This window comes from Elaeis guineensis, chromosome 7 (genome assembly GCF_000442705.2).
Source record: "Elaeis guineensis isolate ETL-2024a chromosome 7, EG11, whole genome shotgun sequence".
NCBI lineage: Eukaryota > Viridiplantae > Streptophyta > Magnoliopsida > Arecales > Arecaceae > Elaeis > Elaeis guineensis.
Window position 1 is genome coordinate 103,253,655 of NC_025999.2, and position 23,540 is coordinate 103,277,194.

Here is a 23,540-nt window from a genome sequence, read left to right on the forward strand (position 1 = left end):
GAGTATTCCCCATGTACATCGCGTCTGTTATCCAATGGCCCATGCGCGAATGAAGGGGGTAGGGTTTTTTTTTTTTTTTTTCAAAGAAATAAAGTAGGTTGTTCACTGCACTGTTTGCTTTTGAACGAATTTGAATAAAGATTGGTCCGTTACTCAAAAAAGAACGCTGTTATCTCTTTTGCTTGGTCGTTCAACTTTGTTTATCACCGTCACATGTATGCCATGCAGGCTAAAAGCCAATATGGTCAACATGACCCTCTCTTTCGCTGTATCTGGTGGGGGTGCCTGCTCATTTTCATTTTCTCAGGAACCTTTTGTGTGACTTGATCCTTGGATCGTAGCAAGAGTTATGCTAGGCCTATTACCGCCTTTAATCCACCGCACGCGAGTCCATGGTCGATTCCCTTGGCCAGCGAGGCGCCGACATGGCTCGTACGAGAAATCTAAGATCGTAGGGTAGCACTACGGCATTAGTTTCTTGGAAACAAATTATAAACTGCTCCGTGGTTGTTCGCAATCCCTAGCCACCGTAGTCTTTGTGAAATGGATTTTTTGTAATACTTACCTGTTATATGATAGACATGCTCGGGATCTCTGCCGTTCAATCAAGTCGGAGCCGTTAGTTTTTTCCTTGCCTGTTCCAATTCTTAAACTAAGCCCCAGTTGTTTCAAATCGAAAAAAGGATGGCTGCAGTGTTCAGAGCTTCGTATATGTGCTGGGAAGGGAATAAGGCCGCAGACCAGGTGGCCAGGCAAGCAAAAGATCAGGATATTTTGCTTAATTATCAGGATTGTACCCATTGGCATTCCGCCACATTTTGTTGGCTAATGCATATGGTGTAATATTGTACCCCGCTGGCTTAATTATCAGAACCCACTTGTGTGTTTTGTACAGTGTAGAATTTTCTTTTGGGCTCTTGCCCATTTGCATATCTCCGCCCCCCAAAGAAAAGAAAATAATAAAAAACCTAAGCTCCAGCCATTTTTGATGGTAGTAGAATTAGATAAGATGGTTCAGATCAAAAGAAGAAATCGATCTTTTTGATGATCACAGGGGGAACCATGGTTTTTAGTGGCTCCAAATCCGACGCAGTGATTGCCATACACGGGTCCAGTCCATCTAACCGGTTCATAGGATTCGGAAATCGGAACGACTGAGAGATAAAGAGTATTAGTAGGACCAAGGACCAACGTAAAAACTGCACTCCATGCAGGAGCCCCACATGTCTTGCCGTTCTCCAGCGCACCTGTTTAGCGCCTCCGTATTGAGCTATCGTATCCTAACGGACGGTTCCGAGTGAAGTGGACACGACAGCGGACTCCGATAATGATGGGTTGGACCGCGTGAATGCATGGCATGGTTGATGACGATGGGTTGGTGGCTTGTGGCGATTGGATCAATGAGTATTTTTTGTAATAATAAAAAAAAAAAATCATTACAAAGATCGTACCATATCAAATACATCATAATTTAATAAAAATATTTATATTTCATCAATTATCATATATTTCATTAATTTTCATGATAACATCTCATGTTAGTCCATTAATTTTTTTATTTTTGATTGATTGTTAGAAATTTGACATGGTATCACCATTGCAACTAATATTTACTCGATCTTAGGTCTCAGATGGTGGGCGACTTGACCAATACGAAAGGTTATGGGTGGATCAAGTTTCGATCACATACGTCGATATTCATATCCGAATCAAAAAATTATTTTTTAAATTTAAAATTAAATCAGAACCTAATGAAATATCTATGCCTATATCTAACGTCAGGAGAAAGTATTGTGGATCGGATTTTAAATTTAGACTATTTTCTAAAATTATCTTGTGCACCCGAAATATCATTACTCATAAAATAAGAAAAACTACCGATATAAAATGGGTGTTTGCATCTATCATTATTTGGACACTATGTTTACTTACTTTAAGCTGCTATAATATTTGCATAAACCTTTTTGGTTTATACTAACATTAATTGCTTGTTCAAAGTTGTTGCATATCACACCGGCCTTTCCCATTTGATTATACCACATGAAGCAAAAATAAAGGGTTGTAGATAAATATAATGTTGACAAAATGGAACAAAAATTATAAGTTATTTTTATTAAGCAAAAAGTACAACATCAATAAATTCATAAATGTATTTGTATAATAACTATATGGAATCACATATCAGTTATAGAACTAATTCGTATAACTGTAAAATCTACATCAAAAGCTGCGGGATGTAAAAACATATTAATGGGAGACTGTAATTCATCTACGAGAAGATGTGGGCAAAGCAAAAATGAGAATACTGGCCGTAGAAAAATCATAGTTAAAAGAAAGATATACATATTTTACTTTTACTTTTATGTCCTAAATGTTCACATAGTTAAAATATATGAAAAATAAAAAATAAGAATCATATTAAACCACAATAAATATATTGCAAAAAGATTGCAAGGGACATAGACATGATTTTAGTAGAACAAGATGGTTGCCTTCTACTTGATTATTTTCTCTTGTGATTATAAAAAAAAATTGATAGATATACAATATGAATACATATATGTAGTTATATGTTCTTATGTACGAGTGCATATATATATATATACACACACACGCGCGCGCGCACGTTTGTGCATATGCAAGTAATCATGTTGCCTTCATGGTTTAGTTATTTAATCTTCAGCTGTTGTTTATTCGATCAATCGAGCTGTTAATACTTCAAAAGGTATAAAAACGGCTGGCGCTGCAGCTGCTTGGGCAGCTTGGGAAGGAAACCACCATCCCCATCCCATTCGTTGGCGGACGGCTCCCAAAACCGTTTTCTATATACTTACTAGAGTCCTTGGTGATGGTAAGACGCGTTAAAAAAATAGGAGAACGGAGTGGACGGTTCCAGATGATAAGAAAACCGGAGGAGGAGGTTGGTATGGACGGAATGTTTGGCATAATAATGGAATGAAACTGCTCCTGGGCATACGAAAGCAGGGACGGAGGAGCACATGATCGACGGACACGTGTCTATTGGAGAGCCAACCACCACCAGCAGTCCTCTAATCTCTCGACAGCCACTATTTACGGCCAGCTGCGAGTGCGGGCGCGTTCCCTTTGGACCAGTTGTCGCGGGAATCCGGATTGGTTGGTGGGTGCCGTCTGGTGCCGGAAAGCTTAGCGACCTCATCTCATCCAGGGGTCTAACTTAGGTTTAATACGCTACGCGGTGGAGGGAGGAGGGATACAGCTCTCTGCCTGCTGGCATTTGGAGGATTCCGCTTTAGTTCGGCCCCATGGCTTCGCTTGACCGCCGCTTCGTTGTCCCGTCTCGAAAGGGTAAGGGTTACCCCTCCTGCCTTTGGTAACCCTCCTCGGTAAGAGAGAGCCCAGATTGGAACCGTTCTTATCGCCTCCAGCCATGTTGAGATAGGTCCGATAAGGTGACCCTTGGATCCGGTCTGTGACACCTTCTGTTAGAGCTTAACGGCTGCAAATTGGTAGCTAGCATGTGCTGGTGATCGAACAATTGAGTCCAATTCTAGGACTTTTTATAGAGCTTCGAATCTTTCCAGTTTTCACCGATTGAAATCGACGGCCAAGGTCCATGCTATATTTACGGAGCATTTCAATAATAACAAAAACAGAATAGCTATTGCAACTTTTGAGAGAATTCCCTTTGTAGGTGACGGCATGTTTGTCTCACTTGCACCATCAAAGTATGTGGGCCGCACAGTTCAGTGCAGGAGGGACAAAAATAGAATGGCCTTGCTTGCAGTTGCACTGCAATTGATCTCTTTCCGACTCTTTTCTTTTTTAAAAGATATTTTGAAATATACATATCTCATAATTTGTGTAAATCCATAAGCAGAATTGGTATTGGTATTTTAATTTTTTAATCCAGAAAATTAGCAGGAAGAACGCATGGTTATAGAGATGGTAACAAAAACTTGTAATATGTAACTTGAATAAAACTTCTAACTAGATGTTTTAAGTAAAAAAACTTCTCATTCAATTTCAAAAATTAACTTTTGAGGGTTTTCTTGGAGCAAAGTAAAAAAATGTATAGTACCATATTAGTATTGCAACAGCTTTTTTATGCTAGATGTTACTGTATCATCACCGACAATGCACTTTTATACGTTATAACTTATTGGAGACCTTTAAAAATACAGTACATAATAGTGTTGCTTGCTGACGTGGGCACCGTTTAAGAGAATGCATGATAGTCAAACTATGTAGAATAACAATATATTAGTTTGAATATGTGCATATTTCTTTGACAACCAAAATAAATATGATTTAAGCGATACTGCATGATAGTCAAAATGTGTGGAATAAAAATGTATGATTTTTGTTTAAATAGTATACATATTTGTTGGATAATATAAATGCATTTTATAAATATTGAAACAAAAGGGTAGCTAGAAGAACTCCGATAGTTATTGCAATGATGGATTAGCTTTTAAAATCAACATAGATTATCCTCTAATTTATTATCAATTAGCATTTTGAAGAGATCGGCTGACAGCCAATAAAAATAAAGATAGGTAAAATGAGTCATACAGCATTTTATTCAAGCTAACTCTTAGTGGCAAACAACTATCTAGGGGGTTTGCATTCTTATCTTATATCATTATTATGTTCGTGATGGACCACAATCGGCAACACTATGAAGTTCTCATTGCCTTGCTACAAGTCAATCTTTCATTGTATGAACACATGTTCTTTTTTCTTGATTCGTACTGCTTCTTACATCATCTCTTGTCACCATTTGCAACATCCTCTTTCATGGAGAATATGAGCTGCACAGCACTAAATGGAACTTTTGTATTTGGACTCTCTTATCGGACAAAGCAACCACCATTTGATCAAAGTTATTATTAGGTGAATCATTTTATTTAATCAGCTTATATTATTCGTAAGAAATAATTTATCAAAGATGGAACCTACATGCATCCCTCAAGCAGGACAGCCGGCTTGGCGGGCCCACAGCATTGATTGGCTGTTAAGCTAACTGAGTTAGACCATTAGGTTGCCGCGGAAAAAAAAAGAAAAAAAAGATCCGCGTTACTGGCATCGGAATACACAAATTTAGCTGGAATTCTGCAACCAGAAATAATTAGATGTATTTTATTCAAGAATTAAATGACCCTTGGAACTCTTCAAGCCAATTAAACTCCGATGCAAAGATCTCAGGTCTTCTACCAAAAAAAAAAAAAAAGAAAAAATCTCAGGACTTGGTTGCGAGCGGTAGATTGGCGCATGAGAAAGCTCATGGATTTTGAAATGGACGCCTGCGATTTGACAATAATCATGTGAACGTTGGAAGCGGGAACCTTCTAGAGGGGATGATCCAACCGTCCGATTTCCTCGGTCGGGGCATGACGTGGCCGAGACCTTTCACGGGGACGCGGTGTGCCAGTGGGCCTAGCTGCCGACGGTCCTGCCGTGCAGGTCGTGACGCGTGGGCCCACTCACATGCTGGATGGCTCTCTCCTCCGCTTTCCCCTACCACGGGCCCACGCCAACTGCCGCCTTCTCCCTTAATTTATTTAGTTTTTCAGAAAAACAAAACGAGAACCCGTCAACATGGCCATCACCATCCATGCCAAATCGCCGGTCCCATCCGTCCATCTGTAGGAATTAATTACAAAATTACATCATACGAGGACAATTTAGTTATCCACATTTTTTTAATTTCTTTTAAGCTGCAGATGAGACTACCACTATCCTCTTTCCGCGTTCCGGGCCCATCTTTGAAATATTTAAGCAGTTAATTCAAGGTTGGGGGACCATCGCTCGATTAAATTAAAGAGAAAACATCGCCGGAGATGGCTTAAGATAACGGGTGGCAGTTCCGGTAGAGTGGTTTTGGGGTTCGTTTATGCCCGGTTCTCTTACCGCCAATTTATTATGCAGCCCCTTGAACAATAAATTTTAATCTCTTCAGAATATTTTTTTTTTAAAAAAAATCTACTTTCGTTATTCCAATCTCCCTCTCGCCGAGTCTGAACGCACATAAAGTTCGTTTGAGGTCACCCGTGGCTCGCTTTATTGTTCTAATTTACAATATAGACATAAGATAAGCAGCGTTCTCCACTTCCAGGGTCGTGTACCAATTCAAACAGTTCATGGCGCTTAAAGTCTCACCGCGAGTGAGCGCATCGCAAAATTTGCATTTTTAAAGCTTAAAAAGATAAAAGGACGAAATAATAAATTCAAAATATCTGTATTCATAAATCATGGAGTTAGAAGCCAGGAATGCAGCAGCTTATTAGTAGGCCGCGCAAAGAAGGAGAGAGAGGGGTGAGATTACAGGACTCGGCAGAGCCGTTCGTAGCATCCCTACCCTTTCAAAACGCTCTCATTGTGGGTGGGCTTTGAGCTGGGACTTAGTTGTCTCTTTGGTCCCTCCAGTGTTTATCCCTCCTTGCTCTCCCCTCAAAAAAACCCGTAGAAGCGGAAAAAAAAAAAAACAAAGCAGCCCACCACTGTACTCATATTCCCTCCTTTTCTTCCCCCATTCTCTGAAACTGCAGCACTTAGGAAGAAGAGGATGAGATGAAGAAAAGCGGCGGATCACAACATCTCCATCTCTTGGTCTTATTTCTCCTCTCTTTTGCTGGCTCGGCGTTCGGATTCTCGAGCCATGGGCTGACGGACGCGGAGGCCGGGCTCATCCGGCAGCGGCAGCTCCTCTACTACCGGGACGAGTTCGGGGACCGGGGGGAGTCCGTGACGGTGGACCCGTCCCTCAACTTCCCCAACTCCCATCTCCGGGACGCCTACATTGCCCTCCAGGCCTGGAAGCTGGCCATCATCTCCGACCCCCTCAACCTCACCGCCAACTGGGTCGGATCCGACGTCTGCAGCTACACCGGCGTCTTCTGCGCTCCGCTCCCCTCCGACCCCCACCTCATCGTCGTCGCCGGCATCGACCTCAACCACGGCGACATCGCCGGCTACCTCCCTGAGGAGCTCGGCCTCCTAACCGACCTCGCCCTCTTCCACATCAACTCCAATCGCTTCTGCGGCACCATCCCCCACAAGTTCGAGTGCCTCCACCTCCTCTTCGAGCTCGATCTCAGCAACAACCGCTTCGCCGGCAAGTTCCCGGACGTCGTCCTCCGCCTCCCTTCCCTCAAGTACCTCGATATCCGGTTCAACGAGTTCGAGGGAGGAGTCCCCAAGGCCCTGTTCGACAAGGATCTCGACGCCATCTTCATCAACCACAACCGCTTCGCCTTTGATATCCCCGACAACCTCGGCAACTCCCCCGTCTCCGTCATCGTCCTCGCCAACAACCGCTTCCGGGGATGCGTCCCGGCCAGCCTCGGCAACATGTCCAAGACCCTCAACGAGATCATCCTTCTCAACAACGGCCTCCGATCTTGCCTCCCTCCCGAGATCGGCCTCCTCAAGGAACTCACCGTCTTCGATGTCAGCTTCAACCAGCTTGTCGGCCCCCTGCCGGACTCCATCGCATGGATGCGCAGCCTCGAGCAGCTGGATGTCGCCCACAACCTCCTCTCCGGCCAGATCCCGGCCGCGATCTGCACTCTGCCCCACCTTCAGAACTTCACCTTCTCTTATAACTTCTTCACAGGAGAGCCGCCGGTGTGCCTGAAGGTGCCGTCCTTCAACGACAGGAGGAACTGCCTGCCCGGCCGGCCGGCGCAGAGATCCGCCGCGCAATGCAAGTCCTTCTTGTCCCATCCAGTGGACTGCAACTCCTTCCGATGCGCGCCGTTCGTGCCGGCGCTCCCTCCCCCGCCGCCTCCTTCGCCTCCGCCTCCAGTTTACTCCCCGCCACCACCATCCCCGCCGCCGCCATCTCCTTCTCCTCCACCACCTTCTCCGCCACCACCGTCTCCGCCCCCGCCGCCGCCTTCCCCACCTCCACCATCTCCGTCTCCGCCACCGCCTTCTCCACCTCCTCCATCCCCATCCCCGCCACCTCCTTCTCCTCCACCGCCTTCGCCACCTCCGCCGGTCTACTGTGTTCCGTCTCCACCACCTCCGCCACCCAACTCGCCGCCGCCCCCGTCGCCGTTCCATTTTCCGCCTCCTCCACCTCCCAGCCCGCATTATTCTCCGCCTCCACCTTACCCGTCTCCGCCGCCTCCGCCACCTAATTCCCCGCCACCACCTCCGATGTTCTCGCCACCTCCACCACCTAATTCACCTCCCCCTCCACCTCCATGTATTGAGCCACCCCCGCCACCATCACCACCTCCGTGCATAGAACCGCCGCCGCCACCTTCTCCACCACCGCCAATACCGGTATACTATACTTCTCCACCACCTCCCTCACCACCGCCGCCATCACCGTCTCCACCTCCACCACCACCAGTCCACTATAAGCCTCCACCATCACCTTCACCTCCACCACCTGTGCCACCTTACCATTATGCATCACCACCACCGCCCTCTCCTCCACCACCCTCAAAGCCATGTGAAACTCCACCACCACCTCCTCCCCCTCCACCCCCTAAACCCTGTGAGACTCCACCATCACCACGGCCATCTTCTCCAGCACCACCACCTCTATACGAAGGCCCATTGCCGCCTGTTATTGGGATCTCATATGCATCGCCTCCTCCTCCTCCGTTCTATTGATTCTTTTGAGAATTGTCCTCCTCACCCTCCTCCCACCCTCCATTGATACAGAAGAAAGTATGTTTTTCGGATTCTCGTCATGCTTGTTGTCTATTGAATCTCCAATGTTTTTGTTCCTCTCGCCACCTCTGCTGTTGACTACCATCCGATGGAGGGTGGAAAGAAGAAAGCAGAAATCACTCAACACAAAGCATTCATCATGGTGATGAAGAAGAGATAGAGAACACATGGAGAAGGGAGGGGCAGGGGATTGGGGGCAAAGCTCTCCATATTAATTATATCTGCATTGTGAATAAATGGCTGAGAGAGAGAGAGACAGAGTAGATGCAAGGAACATCAATGTATAGAGAGCATGAGATTCAAGAACAAGTAGATTAAATTGTGGTATTATCCCCCTTCTACTATACTTTGTTCTTTTCCTTCATTTATATATGGTGATCATTACTTATGAATTCTTCAAGCTCTGTCTTGGTTATCATCCAATCTCATCTTTAATTCTTTTCCTCTTTCAATGCTTTTATTTTCGCTATAATCTTTTATGCAGCCGTTTTCTTCTTGCATAATGAGATAAATTGTTTACTGTTCACCTTAATATTTGTACTCTCCTGCCGTTATTTGCTATTGCGTTGCCGGCCATAGTTATCGTGTGTGTGTTATTTGGGACTTGGAATGGGTTTCTATCTGTTTGTTGACTGGTACTAGACTACTAGTAGTTCGGATCTCTAACCATTACAGGTGGTATGAATTCATGATTCTCTGAAATTTTTAAGCTAATCATGCTTTTAGTGAAGAAAGAAGGCTGGTGATGTAGAGTCATCAAAGAATGAAAAGAGCACAATTTTCCCGGCGAAGAGTCAATGACCGAGTCAAGTAGAAACCGTTTTAACCTGCCACCACATCGAATGGAAGCCGGAAAGCAGGTGGAGACTGCTCTTTCCAAAAAGAAATTGGAATAAAAAAGGTCGGTGAGTTCACTTTTTATTAGGTATAGATTACTTTCCTAGATTCCAGTAAGTCATCGGTAATCCCCTGCAAAGCCTCTGATTTGATTTGAGATTTGGGTTGGTTATGTGGGGCTTAGCTATTGGGATTCATCCATTGGTTGGATCGCGGTCTCTTGCCATATTGATTGAATGCCTGTTGACCGGTCTTCCCTTTTCCCCTATTAGCTGTCAAAATTAGCTGTTTGTTATTTCGGATCCCCTTCCGTTCCATTCTTATCTTCAAATCTTTCTCTAACATTGATTGGAGTTGATCATCGTTGGGAACTCTTGCGGGTCCCTTGGCTTTGGACGGGGCCTCTTCGTTTCTCTTCGTAGCTAACCGACCACATGCTACTAGCTTCTCCTTCTATCGACCATTTCATTATCAGAATATTATTTAAGAATGCGATGGGTTGAAGAAAAACCAAAGAAGCATTGGCGAATTGATGTATCCGATGGGAATCACGGGCAAAAGCTAAAAGCTACTGTGACTTTTTTGTTGCGTTACACTCACGGGTATTTGGAGGCCAGCTAATTAAGGGCCACCATCTTCTGGGTGGTTGAGGTGCGAGAGCCCATCAATTGACTGTCCTTACATGTGAAATTAAATTGGGTTCTTCCGTTCCCACCTTCAAATCGGTTGTCATGGGATTTTAGCGTTGGATGCGACTTGTCAAATTTGTTTGCATTTTGAATCGGTGAGTGCCGAACGGTGATCAGGGTCATTGGTTGTGCTGCTCTTTGGAGAGCTACAGCTTCAAGGAAAGAAAGGACTTTTTCTTATATGGATGGTCAAAAGAAATAAGTTGAATACAAGAAAAGTATTATCAAAGAAAGTGGAATGGAAGCTTAGGATGCTTTTCTTTAGGGATCAAATTGCCTATTTATCAAGCAGATATGGAGAAAATTTAAGAAAAAAAGATAAATTCGGAGGATTTTCTCATTTGTTAATCATTTTGGACTAGTTGGAGCCTTGGCGGAGAAAAAGGATTAGTAAATCATGGAAGAGCAGCATACGATAACCTAGTACTTGCAATGTGGTAGACTTTGTGGAAGGGAAGGACCAGTAGAAATTTCTTGCAGTCGTGGTTATTGTTGTTTTGGATATTTTCAAAGATTTCATGAACTTGTTTGAGTAATTGTAAATGCAAAAGACTCATTTCTTGTTATGGAGGGAGCTTTCTGTCTCTTCTTCCTTCGTTTTTGATCCTTCTCCCTTTTCGGTTTCCTTCTTTCTCTTTTATTTTGTGTGTACCTTCTTTTAATAAATTTGTATGGGCTTTGCCGCTCCCATGTATTCAGTTAAAAATAGAAAACTACTGAGGTCCAGCTATGGTGCCAAAAAACGCAGGTCTATGCTTTATGGTGCGGCTAACGGGGTTGGTGCAAACATGGTAGAGTTCTCTTATAAAGAATTAACCTGTCATCGCACAATAGCAACAAACTTTTGTTTGGGTGAGCAGAAACTTTTCTGCTTCATCTAGTAGTTCTGAAATTCCAGAATGGAGATACAAGTTTAATGGAAGAAGGCGATCATGAGCCTTATGACTTACGGTGACTCACTCTCGTTCCCCACCTGTGTCTTCTTCCTTGGGGAGTGAGATTAATAGGCCCATTGTTTTCCTTTCTTCGTCGATGAGATAAAGTGCTCGGACGTGAAACTAATTTCTAAAAAAATATTTTATCGACTTACCCTCCTCTCCTTTTCTTGTCATCTCAATCCAGCTGCTTGAGAACGAGGATTTGAATGATGGCGATTTATATCCATAAGAGCGGTGGCGTCCCTATGTCATGGTGATAGCGAAAGACCACGAGGCTGTGGACAATAACGTTTTTGGAATAATCGGTGGATAGGGTGCACGCAGCCTCACATCCGTCTCTGGTGAAGAGGAGTGGAGGAGGTTGATGACGATGCCGTACTCCCGGACAATAACGTTTTTGGAGTAATTGGCGAACGAAAGATCACCAGGCTGTGGACCATAACGTTTTTGGAGTAATTGGTGAAGAGGGTGAACGCAGTCTCACTCTTATATCCGCCTTTGGGGGGGAGAGGAGGTGGCGGAGGTTGATGATGATGCCGTAGGTATGGCAGCAGTTGAGTTTCTGGATTTCGATTCAAGATGTTTGAATTCGAAATTTGATTAGAGATCAACTAGGTATTAATATCGAAGCTCCTACTCAACGCGATCAAAAAAAAAAAATTTTTTTTTTGAAATTGGCTCAACTTAACTTGGACATTAATCGATGGCTCGATGTTGAATTTAAATCTTGATTATAATCAAAATATATGGTTAAAAATTTGAAGTTAGATCTCATTTAAAAATATATAAATATTATATTTTGAAACATTGAATTAATAATATATTATAAATATTATTATTATTATATATATATATATATATATATTTTTTTTTTTGATTTGGTTTGTGAGTCTTCCAATCAGGTATTTTACTATTTAAATTTAACTCAAAAAATTATTCGAACTATTCTAACTCGATAATAGTCAAGTTGAATCAAGCTTGACTCGAAGTGGAGCTCGAGCAGTTGCAAACTGTTCACTTCATTGCACCCTCAGTAGAATTGTTAAAAAGAAGGAAGGAGTGAATAATAGGAGCCGATTTGTGAAAATAATAGAATTAAAGAAGGCATAAGAGAAAAAATAATGGACCTCATCTAATTATAGGTTGATATATTCTAATTTTTTTTTTTATGTAAAGGAAACTCTTTGAGAGTCCTCTCAACTTGAATTTTTCTTTATTTTAAGTCTTCTTGGATCTCATAGTAGAGTTGCTATTTATTTTTGAGAGATTTAGTTCGAAGAGAATTGATTGAGAATGAAAAGGGAAAGGAAGTGGAAGTGCCGAAGCTAAGGGATCGAAAGCTAAAATTAAGAAAATGGGAGAATGAAACTAAAAAAATTTGTTTCCATCGAAAGAGGAAAAAAAAATAATAATAGAGATCGGAAGAAAGATAGGTTTCTCTCTCAAGGGGCTACTCACAGCTGCAGGAGGGACCGATCAGCGGTGGAGTTTGATTTTTTTTTTTTAATTGAAAAAATGTGAAGTTTATGCCAAGTGGTATTCTAAGATTGGCTTAAAGAGAGAGTTGCAAAGTAATGCTTGGTTCAAGGAAATGGGATTTTCTTTCCTACATGATGGCTAGGAGTACTCCCCTTTTAACTTTAGGAAGGAAAGTTAGAACTCAAAAATATCAAAGTAGAGTTAGGGCACAGGTGAATAATTAACCCCACATGTTTTACAACCACCCCACACACCCTGTTCCTCGTAGCATTATATTTGTTTTTGATAATTGAAAACTGAAAAGGTACTGAGCATGTTGATTAAGTGTTTGGCGGAAGAGCAATGGATTAAGCTTAGACTTGTCTTTTTTCCAGTGACAATTTAGGCTTGCATTCGCGGTCTATACAGACAGGTGTTTATCTAGATATTAGTTGCCATCTCCAGATTTGGTAGAATTTGACTTAGCTTTGTCATGAATTCTCGAGTACAATAGCACACTAATATGATTTAAAGTTATTAACGGCACATTTAAAGTAAAACCCCCACAAAAAAAACAGGAAAAGAATTTGCAAATTTATTCTTCACATCTTCCATGTCTGCCCTTTTCTGTTGTTGTATTTAATCCCTCAAATCTTGTAACTTATTTTCTTTTTGGTCCTTGAGGTTTATAAGAGTTAAATCGATCTCTTTAACAATGTTGGTTTACCATCTTGTGAATAATTTTATCCTTTGGTCTGCTCTCTCTCCTCAATGCCTAAACTAAACGTCCCTCCCCTCCCCCCCCCCCCCAAAAAAAAGTTGTTCTGGATAATTTCATATAGAAAAGAGATACAGCATATAAGTAGATAAAACTAACCATAGAAGGAATTATGGTTGGACTGTCATCATCTGCCATATCTTCGAAGCACGTATCCGGCCATAGAAAGAATTATGATCGGACCGTCATTATCTGCCATATCTTCGAAGCATGCAGCACGTATGTATGGTAGATTTGGATATGATCAGTCAGATTTAGACTTAGATCTGATCAAATCAAAATTGGACAATAAAAATTTTACATCGATGATCTAAGCCATCGGATATGACTTACAATCTTCAAACTGCGCGCACATAAAAAATCATATAATTTGAAGATCCTTAACTTATGTACCAAGTAATCAAACAATACATTTAATTTAACTTTATTTAGGCTATTCAATTTTTGACCACTTAATGTGTAAGTTAGGAGTCTTTAAATCATATAATTTTTTGCATGCAAACAGTCTTGAAATAGTAGATATCCAACGACTTAGATCATTGATGTAGAATTCTTATTACAAAGTTTTGACTTGATTGGATCGGAGTTTAAATCCAATCGATATTATTCTAGCCTATTTATATATGCATATTTATAAGATATTTTTTCTACACTTGTATGTTATACAAACAAGCATTAAATTTTGGCCAAGGCTTCAGTCCATCGATGATTTCAACAGGGGAAACAATTAAGAGCGCCATGAGTTCAAGGATGCATCGGGATGGTACGGGTCTCCTAGTTGTGCTGATTAAGGATACACAATTGCCATCTACTTATGGCTTTAAAATAAAAGAAAAAAAAAATCCCATTTATATCTGGCTATTTCAACCTCCAAATGGAAGGGAAGGATCGAGGAAGGGGGCTGGAGAAGAGAGGAAAAAAAAAAAAGGAAAAATAGAGAAGCCACCTGGACCTAGGCCTGTACAGGTTTCTGAACGCATCAACAAAAAGCTCGTCCAAGCGCCATAAAATTAATTTGGACCAGCCCGCTTTCTTGTCCAGCCCATTAGCATCATCGTGGCAGCATGGGCGATCCGAGAACATCTAATCTAATCTTATCTAAATCAGAGGCCGGACCGGCCCGACATCTACCGTCTTTGCTTAAACGGCAGAACAGTTAACGGCCGAGATAAGGTACGCGTGGATTAGGGCAAGATGAAGATTATTCGGTTCCCACTCCTCCATTTCTTTAATCTTTTTGTGATATATAGGGGCTTTAAATAGGGAAATATGCATATAAGAAAAATCTAGAGCATCAATCTCCGTCGCTTCAACTCAGAGATTTTTTCTCATTTTTTGGCTATCGCTCTCTCTTAGCTGTCAAGGTTTGAAGGAAGAGGGAAGACAAAACCTAAACCTAACCCTAACCCCAAGGGTCGGTTCCGTCTCTATAGATTTGAGGTAAATCTTTGCCTCCCCCTTGCGCCCCATCCTTATTTTCTTTATCGGCAAAATTTGGATTGATTTTTTTCTTTCTTATTTGGAGTTTATGCCTACAATTTCTTTTCGTAATCAAATGACTGTCAAAGATTCTTCAATCCATAGAAAATCGATATAGATTTTCGCACTTTTGGATGATCTGTTTAAGCCTGTATCTCGATTTGTTGAGAATGAGCTCAAGAATGGGTTGAAACCCCAAGTACTGGAAATCCCAATTGTTGGCATAACTTTCTTTGTTCCAGATATATCTGTCTTGATACTATTTTAGTAATATATGCTAGAATTTTAGCTTGCACTACAGGAAATGACTCTTCGGGGTGAATCCCTCTCTTGATAGATAGGTCGGGCATTCAAGAATCAAAATACTTTTCCTAGTTTTGTTTGCTAAAGTTTTTTCTTTTCTATTGATCATTTGTTTAGAAGTTTCTCGTCCTTCCTTAGATGGCTTTTCTTTTATGCTGGGCATTTCTTGGTCTGAATTTTCTGTTCTTCGTCTATGAATGCTCTAAGTTTCAATGGATCTAGTGAGTTAAGTTTTGGCGAATTTTGCGTAACTTCCACGGTGTTGAGGGATGTTCTTTTGATTTGTTCCCCTTGATCCTGTATTGTTCTCTGGATTTTTTTTGTTTTGTTTTGTTTTTGTTTTGTTTTTGTTTTTTGTTGAGTCCTTGTAGCAGTGCCATTAACACACTATGTTCTTCAACATGGCATCTGAAGATGTAATCCTAATTCCTGCTTCTCAAAAACTGTAGTTAAAAATGAGTCAATAATTATATCTCAATTGGCATATGCAGCTCCTCATTTATCTGTGCAGAACTTTTTGTTTGGTTTTTTCCTTCTTCTCCGTTACGTTCCCACGTGTTTCTTCTTCTTCTTCTTCTTTTTGTTTGAATAGTAAAGTAATATGCCCTGCTTGGGTTTTAATCTGTTGTATGCATATATTTATTTGCGTTTTCATCAGGAAACTAATATTAGGCTGTTTAGTACAGAGACATCATGTGGTCCTACATCATAACAACAACTCTTGCATTGCGAATCACTGAGTTTCTGAAATTTAAATACTATGTAGAGCTTCGTTTAACAAGGCACTGTAGGGTTGTAGCTTGCATTTGTATACCATCAGGGTTGAAAGCTACATAATAATTTTACTTTCATGCAATTCACCTTTTCTTTTCCCTAAATGCATTATCTACCCTCCTGAAAAAATGGGCTTCCTCATTCTTGTACCATACTTGTACTCTGGCAAGCAGCTGTTCCTACAATGTTGGATAGATCCTCCCTCCCTCCCTCTCTCTCTCTCTCTCTCTCTCATAATATTCTTTCTAGCATCTGACAAACAGTGCTTGTATAATGACCAAATATGTATATCGCTTGTCATCAAGAGAGAATAAGTGGAAATTCATGTGACAAACATAGCCTTAGTGAAAACTTTGTTGTTCAGGAAATAGTTATGTGTCCTTTATTAGTTTGTGAAATCACAACATGGATTTTTTATATTGCTATGTTCGTTCTTGTTGCAGCATACTCATGCTTGTTGCGTCCTCTACTTTCCTAGATGCTTTAAATTTGGGGTTTCTACAAGTTTAGGCAATTTACATTTGTGTTACTTGGTTTTTGGCTTACTAGTAATTCAATAGTCCTTCTTTGGTGATTTTCAATAATGGAACATCCATATTTCTGATTTTTTCTCCTAGCTATTAAATCTTTATGAAGAAGAAAGCAAATAGGTTATCCATTGCACATTAGCTATACTCTTTGTTGATCTGGATGGTCACTTTACTTGAGAAAATTTGTCATGATCCAGAAATAGACCATGTAGCAATCGAGGCCATATGTGATCCTTCCATTGCACATCCTGCTTGGCTGCAAAGGATGAAAGTCAATGGGTATAGGTTCTAATAAATGCAGTTTGGCGTTAATTGTCATCTTACCTTAATATTGCTGCTCCTTACATGAACATGCAGGTTACAAGGGCTGAATTACACCTTATGGTTATTCTTCACAAGTATCATTACTAACATATGAGCAGGGAGTCATCTTTGTATTGTCTGTTAGGCTATGAGTTTGCAGTTGGTGAGGGATATATAGTATTTGTATGGGTGATGGGCTCTAACTCAATGAAGCTGTATTGAAAGTAGTCACTATTGCTGTATGGCCTGCCAGTTCTGGTGCTTATGTTGGTGTGAAGGCCAACTCTCCTTCCTGCAGACTCATTTCTGAGGTGAAGACAATATTTCAGACTAGCAGCCGTGGCAGATTCAGTCTTGTCCATAAGAAGTAGCTTAGTCAAGGAAACGCCCTACTGTCAATTATTTGTGCTCTTTTGGAGTGTTCAATTGAGATATATTGATTTACAATCAGATTCATTTCGATCTCCTTAAATTTTTGCAGTAAAAAATGAAATTTATATCCAGTAATCACTTTGGCGTTACAGTTCCAAAAACAAGACTCATAGTCTATCTGGTTTGCTATTACTTGTAAGAATCATGTGGATATACCAGTCAAGATGTATTCCTTCTTCCCGTCAATCATTTATTGTTGTAGTTGATTTTCGTTGTTGTTAATTTTACACCACTTAAGATTAGATGCATCTGTTTTCATTATCTCTCCTCTGTCTAGAGAAAATGGCTGTTGTTGTTTTAACCTGACGCTTTGTTGTACTTGGGTGCCTATTGCATTGACTAAATTTCTCTCTAGTTTCTTTCCATCTTGTTGCTTTATTGGAAGACCTCAGTCTTTGTTAGTGCTTTTTTACGTAAATGTCTTACTAATGATTCCTTCTGTTTCTCACATTTACTTGAAATCCAGTTTCCTTTTCTGCTAAAACTTAAAAAATCCAGTTTATATTACCATTGATCAAAATGAAATAATGCTGCGCATATATTACCGAAACTGCTACCAGTGCTTTGTGCTTTGTAGAACCTGCATGTAGCTGCATAGTTCTTTAAATATTCTCGGTGCATCAAATTCATTTGAGGCACAGATATTTGCATTTTCTTTCCTCGTGTCCATTGCTATATGCCATTTGAAAGGGAAAAAAAAGAAAACATGTCTAGCTTAGTTTTTCTCTAATTGGTTTAGTTCTTATTCTCATTTTGCAATTTTATATCACAAAAGGTGATTTATGGTGGTTCTTATATTGCAGGAGTTATCTTCTACAATCACTACCTTAAGCTTTCATATTTATTTTCATAAGACATTGTCGATATTGTGTTCATCTAAATGGGGGATGCAGAAAGTGCCCTTCCTTTGTCCAAGAAGAGAGTTGCTGGTAGACAAATCTCTAAGGATAATCCTGATCCAGATGATGATGCTCCAGAGCCAGAGACGAGGACTTTCCAAAGAGCCAGTGAGGAAGTGATGGCAACCAGGAGAATTGTCAAGGTTCGGCGCCATCAACCTGCATCATCTACTGGTTCCAATCCTTTTGCTGGTATTTGCTTGGTTCCTCCAACCAATTCCAGTGCAAAGACAACTAGCCCTGCTGACCAGCCTCAAACTGGTGCAGATACAAAAGCCTCAGAAGAACAAAACAGTAATAATGAAAAGACTGGAAAATCTGGTGAAGAAGAAAAGGAAAGTGAAAGTGGATCTGTAGTGAATGAAACAGAGGGGACGGGAGAGAATAACAGAAAGTTAGCAGAAGACATTACTGATGTGTCAGCAGCTAAGAGTGATGAAAAGGTCAAAAGTGATGCGAAAGAAGAGGTAAGTCAACCAGTGGAAATGGGTAAGGAAGTGCAACATGGAGGAAAAGAAGCTGAGAAAGAAGCAGCAGCTGAGGAAGATGGGAAAGAAACTAAGAAAAAGGCTGACGGTGAAACTGAGACAGCAGTTGGAGAAGAAAGTGAGAAAGAAAAGCAGGAAAATGAAGAGAAAGATACCACGGCGCCAGCTGGACCGTTTAGTTCATTTCAACAGTTGTCTAGTAGCCAAAATGCATTTACAGGGCTTGCAGGAACTGGCTTTTCGAAGTCTTCATTTTCCTTTGGTTCAATAGCCAAAGAAGGATCTACATCTGGCACTAGTTCTGGATCTCTTTTTGGGCTTACCAACAATGGTAGTTCTTTCACTTCATGGCTCGGTACTGCACCAGATGCCTCTAAAAGTGGTAGATTTTCCATGCAGGAGGTGCCCATTGAGACAGGTGAAGAGGATGAGAAGGCAGTGTTTGCTGCTGATGCTATATTATACGAGTATTTGGCGGGAGGGTGGAAGGAAAGGGGGAAGGGAGAGCTTAAAGTGAATGTCTCTCTATCTGATTCTGAAAAGGCTAGGCTTATTATGAGGGCTAGGGGCAACTACAGGCTGATCTTGAATGCAAGCCTTTACCCAGACATGTCGTTCACTAGTATGGATAAAAGAGGCATAACTTTTGCTTGTGTGAATAGTGCCGGTGAAGGAAAGAATGCTCTCACCACATTTGCTCTGAAATTCAAGGACAGTAGCATGGTGGAAGAGTTCCGAGGAGTGGTCACGGCACACAAAGGAAAGAAGGACCCTGTACTGAAGACACCTGAGAATTCCCCCAAGGCATCTGATGATTGAAATGGTATATGGCAGTGCGGAAATAATTTCCTTCAAAGAATTGCCTGGGTCTAATGTTGCTGGAACTGCTACTAGAATTTTGGTTGTGATCTCAGTAAGATGTCTCATTTTATGGTTGGGCTTTAAGCTGTAGGGCCGAAACTTAACTACTAAAACTCCAGTCTTTTACAGAACGGTTCATCCTTTTATGTAATTTCTAGAAGAGAACCACAATTATGGTTCCTATTGCAGTGTAGTTGCTCTCAGTTTTTTGTTTTGCCATGGCTCATGATGTTTATTATTTTAAATTTCAAATGGGACCAAAAGTAACACCAGGTATGGTTCTTCTGATGGACTGCATCTCATTGGAAAATTAGGAATTGTATTTGCATGATTTTCTTTATCCTCGAGCATGCCTGGATTTATAAGCCTTGGCATTAGTCTATGATACCTGGGATGATTAACTTAACAGGATAAGTGGTTGGTGCTTTATGTTTTTAAAAGGATCATGTCTCCGACAAAAGGAAGCACTTCCCTATGCTAAAGCAACATTTTTTCTACTTCTGAAGAATAAATACTGTATGATGCTGTATTTGTTGGTATTGTGCCAAATTAATTGTTGTAAGGTATTTAATATCATACCTAACGAAATATTGTGGAATATTGGGGCCAATCTGGTTTTAAGTGCTTTCCAGTCAATTTGGTTTGAGAAGGGTAGTTAAAATAATTTCATTTTACTTGAATGCCTTTCAATATTGGGTGTCCTTTGGTTGGCATTTTGATATTGGGCTGTCCTCCAGTTCGACTCTTTGGTGATCAAGATTTATCTTAGAGCCGAATACAATTCCTGAAACCCTGTCATCTTCCCATGTTCCCTCTGCATACAGACTCTTTCGAAGTTCCACAGAAATTTCAAAGGCTTATTGTCGTGATTAGCGGACGACTCTTTAACTGAGAACTTGATCTCCAGGTTTTAGTATAGGTCCTCTTGGCTGGAAATCAACTCCAATACTTAGTTGGCATTAGGTTGACTCCGGTCATAATCTCCTGCCCAATCTCTTACACTGTTGACCTGGATGACCAAAGCCTATTTTAATGAGAAAGTTCTTGGCGATGAATTTAGTAATATCTTATGTATTTTTATGTTTTGTCGAAGAGAGACGTTGTACCCAAAAAAATCAGGAGAGATGTTGCATGGGCGATTGGTACAACATGCTGTTTGATCCTGTTGCCGTCAATTCTTTCGTCATCTGTTCGTCGAAAATGAGTACCTGCAAAATAAAGTCCGGACTGATCGGAGTTGTCTCCGACGGAGACCCTCCGATGCTTAAGTTAGAGAAGGAGACTGGATAACGGTCAAATGAGAATGGAGATAGAACTCAGCGTATCAAGATTAGCTTATCGAAACTTATTGCCTTACCCCCATTTTATACAGTAGACCGGCGGAACTGTCGGATATGGTCCCGCATTTAGCAGCGTAGAATCACAGGACGATAATCTCGTAGTGGGTTATTAATCTCCGTGGATTATACCGCGGTATCAGTGGAGTAACTGTCTGTGACGGTTATGATATATTTGAATGAGTCGGTCGACTGTGCGTTGGGAGTTGGTTGTCGGTTCATAACTCTGAAATACTGACGGCCGAAGTAGTTTTTTGTCTGTAGAGTCCGAACATCGGCCGCCTACCAATCTTGATTCGATGAGGGGTGTTCGGTTGGTCGATCGAGAATAGTGTCGGTCTGCTCAACCAATATATAGTCGGTAGTCGCTTTCAGGATCGTTCGTTTATTTGATGGGTCAGAGTCGGGTGTCGGTCGGACTGTTTCGAAGATTGATCAGCAAATGGGGGCTAGTCGATTTTCCCCAACAGTTGCCCCCCCATTCATGCGTAGCTACGTGGTCGGTCACTTTGGACGAAAGGAGTGGTTATCTGTCATGTCGAGTCTCGATTTTGTCGCCACATTCTCCGAAATATGGCCGATCATCCCCTTTGTCGTCCTTGAATTGTCGTATTGGTAGAGAGATCTGGTGTCAGGCGTCGTTTGCGGAAGGTGAACTGACACTACTCGTTATATCGGAAAGGCAAACCGGCATCGCATGATTCAACTCTGGCTTGTAGATTCCAGCCACATGTCGTGGCATCATTGGGTCGGAGTTGTTCATACGGATGGAGGTGACGTGGTTCAATCTGGTGCAAGTATGTTGAACCATCAAGTCGGTGATGGGCTTAGATGTTGCCATGCGTCGTCATCTGGCATGGCTTCGGTCTGGCCGCTTTCATCCGATCCGTTGGGCATTCCTCTATATAAAGGGACTCTGTCAGCCAAGTACTCATCCCTCATTTTGTCTTTTTTGGAAAGAGAGCTCCGTTAGAGAGCAGCTTTTGAGTGGAAATCGTCTTTTGTCGCTTTTCTTAGTCCAGATTTTTTGAGTATTTTTTATGAGTGAGGTTATCACAGGGGGTGGTCGGTCGTAGGTTCTGGCCAACGACTCCCTGTCGGACTCGAAGGTTTTTTCGTTATGGGGTCTGATCGTTAGTCGATTTTGGAAGTGGCATCGTGCTTCAGACCGATGTCAGCTTTTTACTCCTGATGCCGATGGTGGGGTTGGCGACCCATTTTTGTGTATCTCGTGTCTCCGTCTCGGCTGCATGATCAAAGTCATTTTTGTGGGTGGACGAAAATCTGAAGCCCGCCCCTAGCTCCTCTTTCGAGGAGGGTGCGGCCGCTGTCCGGGTTTCATCGAGGATGGTTCGGTCGTTGGTCGTACTCTGAAATCCTTTTTTAACTTTAGTTCCCGATCGGGCTTCAACTAGGAGGGTGCGGTCGTTAACCGCATTCTCCATGTAAAAGTGGATCAGACTGCTGATGTGGTTGGTCAAGCTGCATGATCAGCCAACCATCTTCGCGGTCTGACCCGATCCATAGCTCCCAAGCTGGAAGACGAAATTTATCAGAGATGCCGATCCAAGATGGACCTGCCAGTTCTTCGGTGGAATGAAGATTAGTTGGCGCCTTTGGTTTTTCTTTTTGTATGATTGGACTCCGATCCAATTTTGTAACTCCTCTTTTTGATAATAAAAGTTCTTTTCTGAAATACTTTTCTGTGTCATCGAATTTGTAGCGTTTGCTTGTTGATCCGTCTCTGACAGTGGATTGTAGATCCGACTATTTTGCAGACTTTGAAATCTGCTAGTCGTGTAATTCTTGATATATTCAGCTAGGATAATGATGGCAAGTCGAATACCCATGGCCCAGACCTTGGTCGGACTTATACGTCGCGTTATATGTAGAATAATCTTCTGGATGTAGGTCGTTGATCCGACTATTTCACAGACTTTGTGGAATCTGCTAGTCGAGCGGTGTCCGACGTATTTGGTTAAGATAACAATGGCAAGTCGAATATCTGTCATCCATCCTTGGTCGGGCTCATACGTCGCATTATCTAATAAACAGTGGCAAGTCGAATATCTCTCGTTTGGCGGTGACCATGTCAGTATAATTCCAATCCAACCTTGGTCGTCTTGGCATTTTGCTTTTCTTAGTTGATGCTAAGTCGGCAAATTAGCTAGCTGCTTGGATCGCGAGCTGACTGTGGGGGAGCGCAGCTTTTGCAGAGGAGATCTTTATTGCCGATGCTGGCCTTCCATTGATGTTGATAATCCCTCGACCAACCATGGCCGTGTCGGTGTGGTCCCAATCCGACCTTGGTCGTCTTGGCATTTTGCTTTTCTTAGTTGATACTAAGTTGGCAAATTAGCCAGCTACTTCAATGGAGAGCTGACTATAGGGGCAACGCGGCTTTTGTAGAGAGGATCTGCATCGCCGGTGCTGGCCTCCAATTGAAGTTGATAGATCGATTCTTTGGAAAAATCGGTATGTCATCGGTGTCGAGATAGTCGATCTTCTGACTTTTATAGTGAAAGTCGAAGTATATTCGGTGTCGAGATCGTCGATCTTCTGACTTTTACAGTGAAAGTCAAAGTATATTCGGTGTCGCTTTAAAATCACAGTCGGGATGCCGATTTTGCAAGAAGATCGAAATATAGTCGACACCGAAGCAGTTAATTTTTCGAGTGGTTGCATTCAGAAAAAAGTCTTATTAGCTAATTGTCGAAAGAACAACACTGTCGTAGTGAGGAGTTTGAATTCCTCGAACATCATC

At 41.7% G+C, this 23,540-nt stretch overlaps 2 protein-coding genes across 3 annotated transcripts; both read left to right on the plus strand.

Moving 5' to 3' along the window:
• Positions 1-6,255: 6,255 nt before the first annotated feature.
• Positions 6,256-9,070, plus strand: LOC140851015 (leucine-rich repeat extensin-like protein 4). The gene has a single exon (XM_073260593.1). The coding sequence runs from the start codon at positions 6,553-6,555 to the stop codon at positions 8,608-8,610; it is 2,058 nt and encodes a 685-aa protein (XP_073116694.1). The 5' UTR covers positions 6,256-6,552; the 3' UTR covers positions 8,611-9,070.
• Positions 9,071-14,609: 5,539 nt separating this feature from the next.
• Positions 14,610-19,653, plus strand: LOC105047896 (nuclear pore complex protein NUP50B). 2 transcript variants are annotated; one of them, XM_073260594.1, is made up of 3 exons: positions 14,610-14,810; positions 16,814-17,070; positions 17,995-19,653. In XM_073260594.1, exon 3 carries the CDS (start codon positions 18,072-18,074, stop codon positions 19,395-19,397), a length of 1,326 nt encoding a protein of 441 aa, XP_073116695.1. In that variant the 5' UTR covers positions 14,610-14,810; positions 16,814-17,070; positions 17,995-18,071; the 3' UTR covers positions 19,398-19,653. The 2 variants fall into 2 exon arrangements, with proteins under 2 accessions (XP_073116695.1, XP_010925322.1); XM_010927020.4 differs by lacking the exon at positions 16,814-17,070 and having other exon boundaries at positions 14,613-14,810.
• Positions 19,654-23,540: the final 3,887 nt, after the last annotated feature.

Coding starts and splice junctions, on each gene's coding strand:
- LOC105047896 (XM_073260594.1), top strand. CDS start 18,072: ATGGGGGATGCAGAAAGTGCCCTTCCTTTGTCCAAGAAGAGAGTTGCT.
- LOC140851015 (XM_073260593.1), top strand. CDS start 6,553: ATGAAGAAAAGCGGCGGATCACAACATCTCCATCTCTTGGTCTTATTT.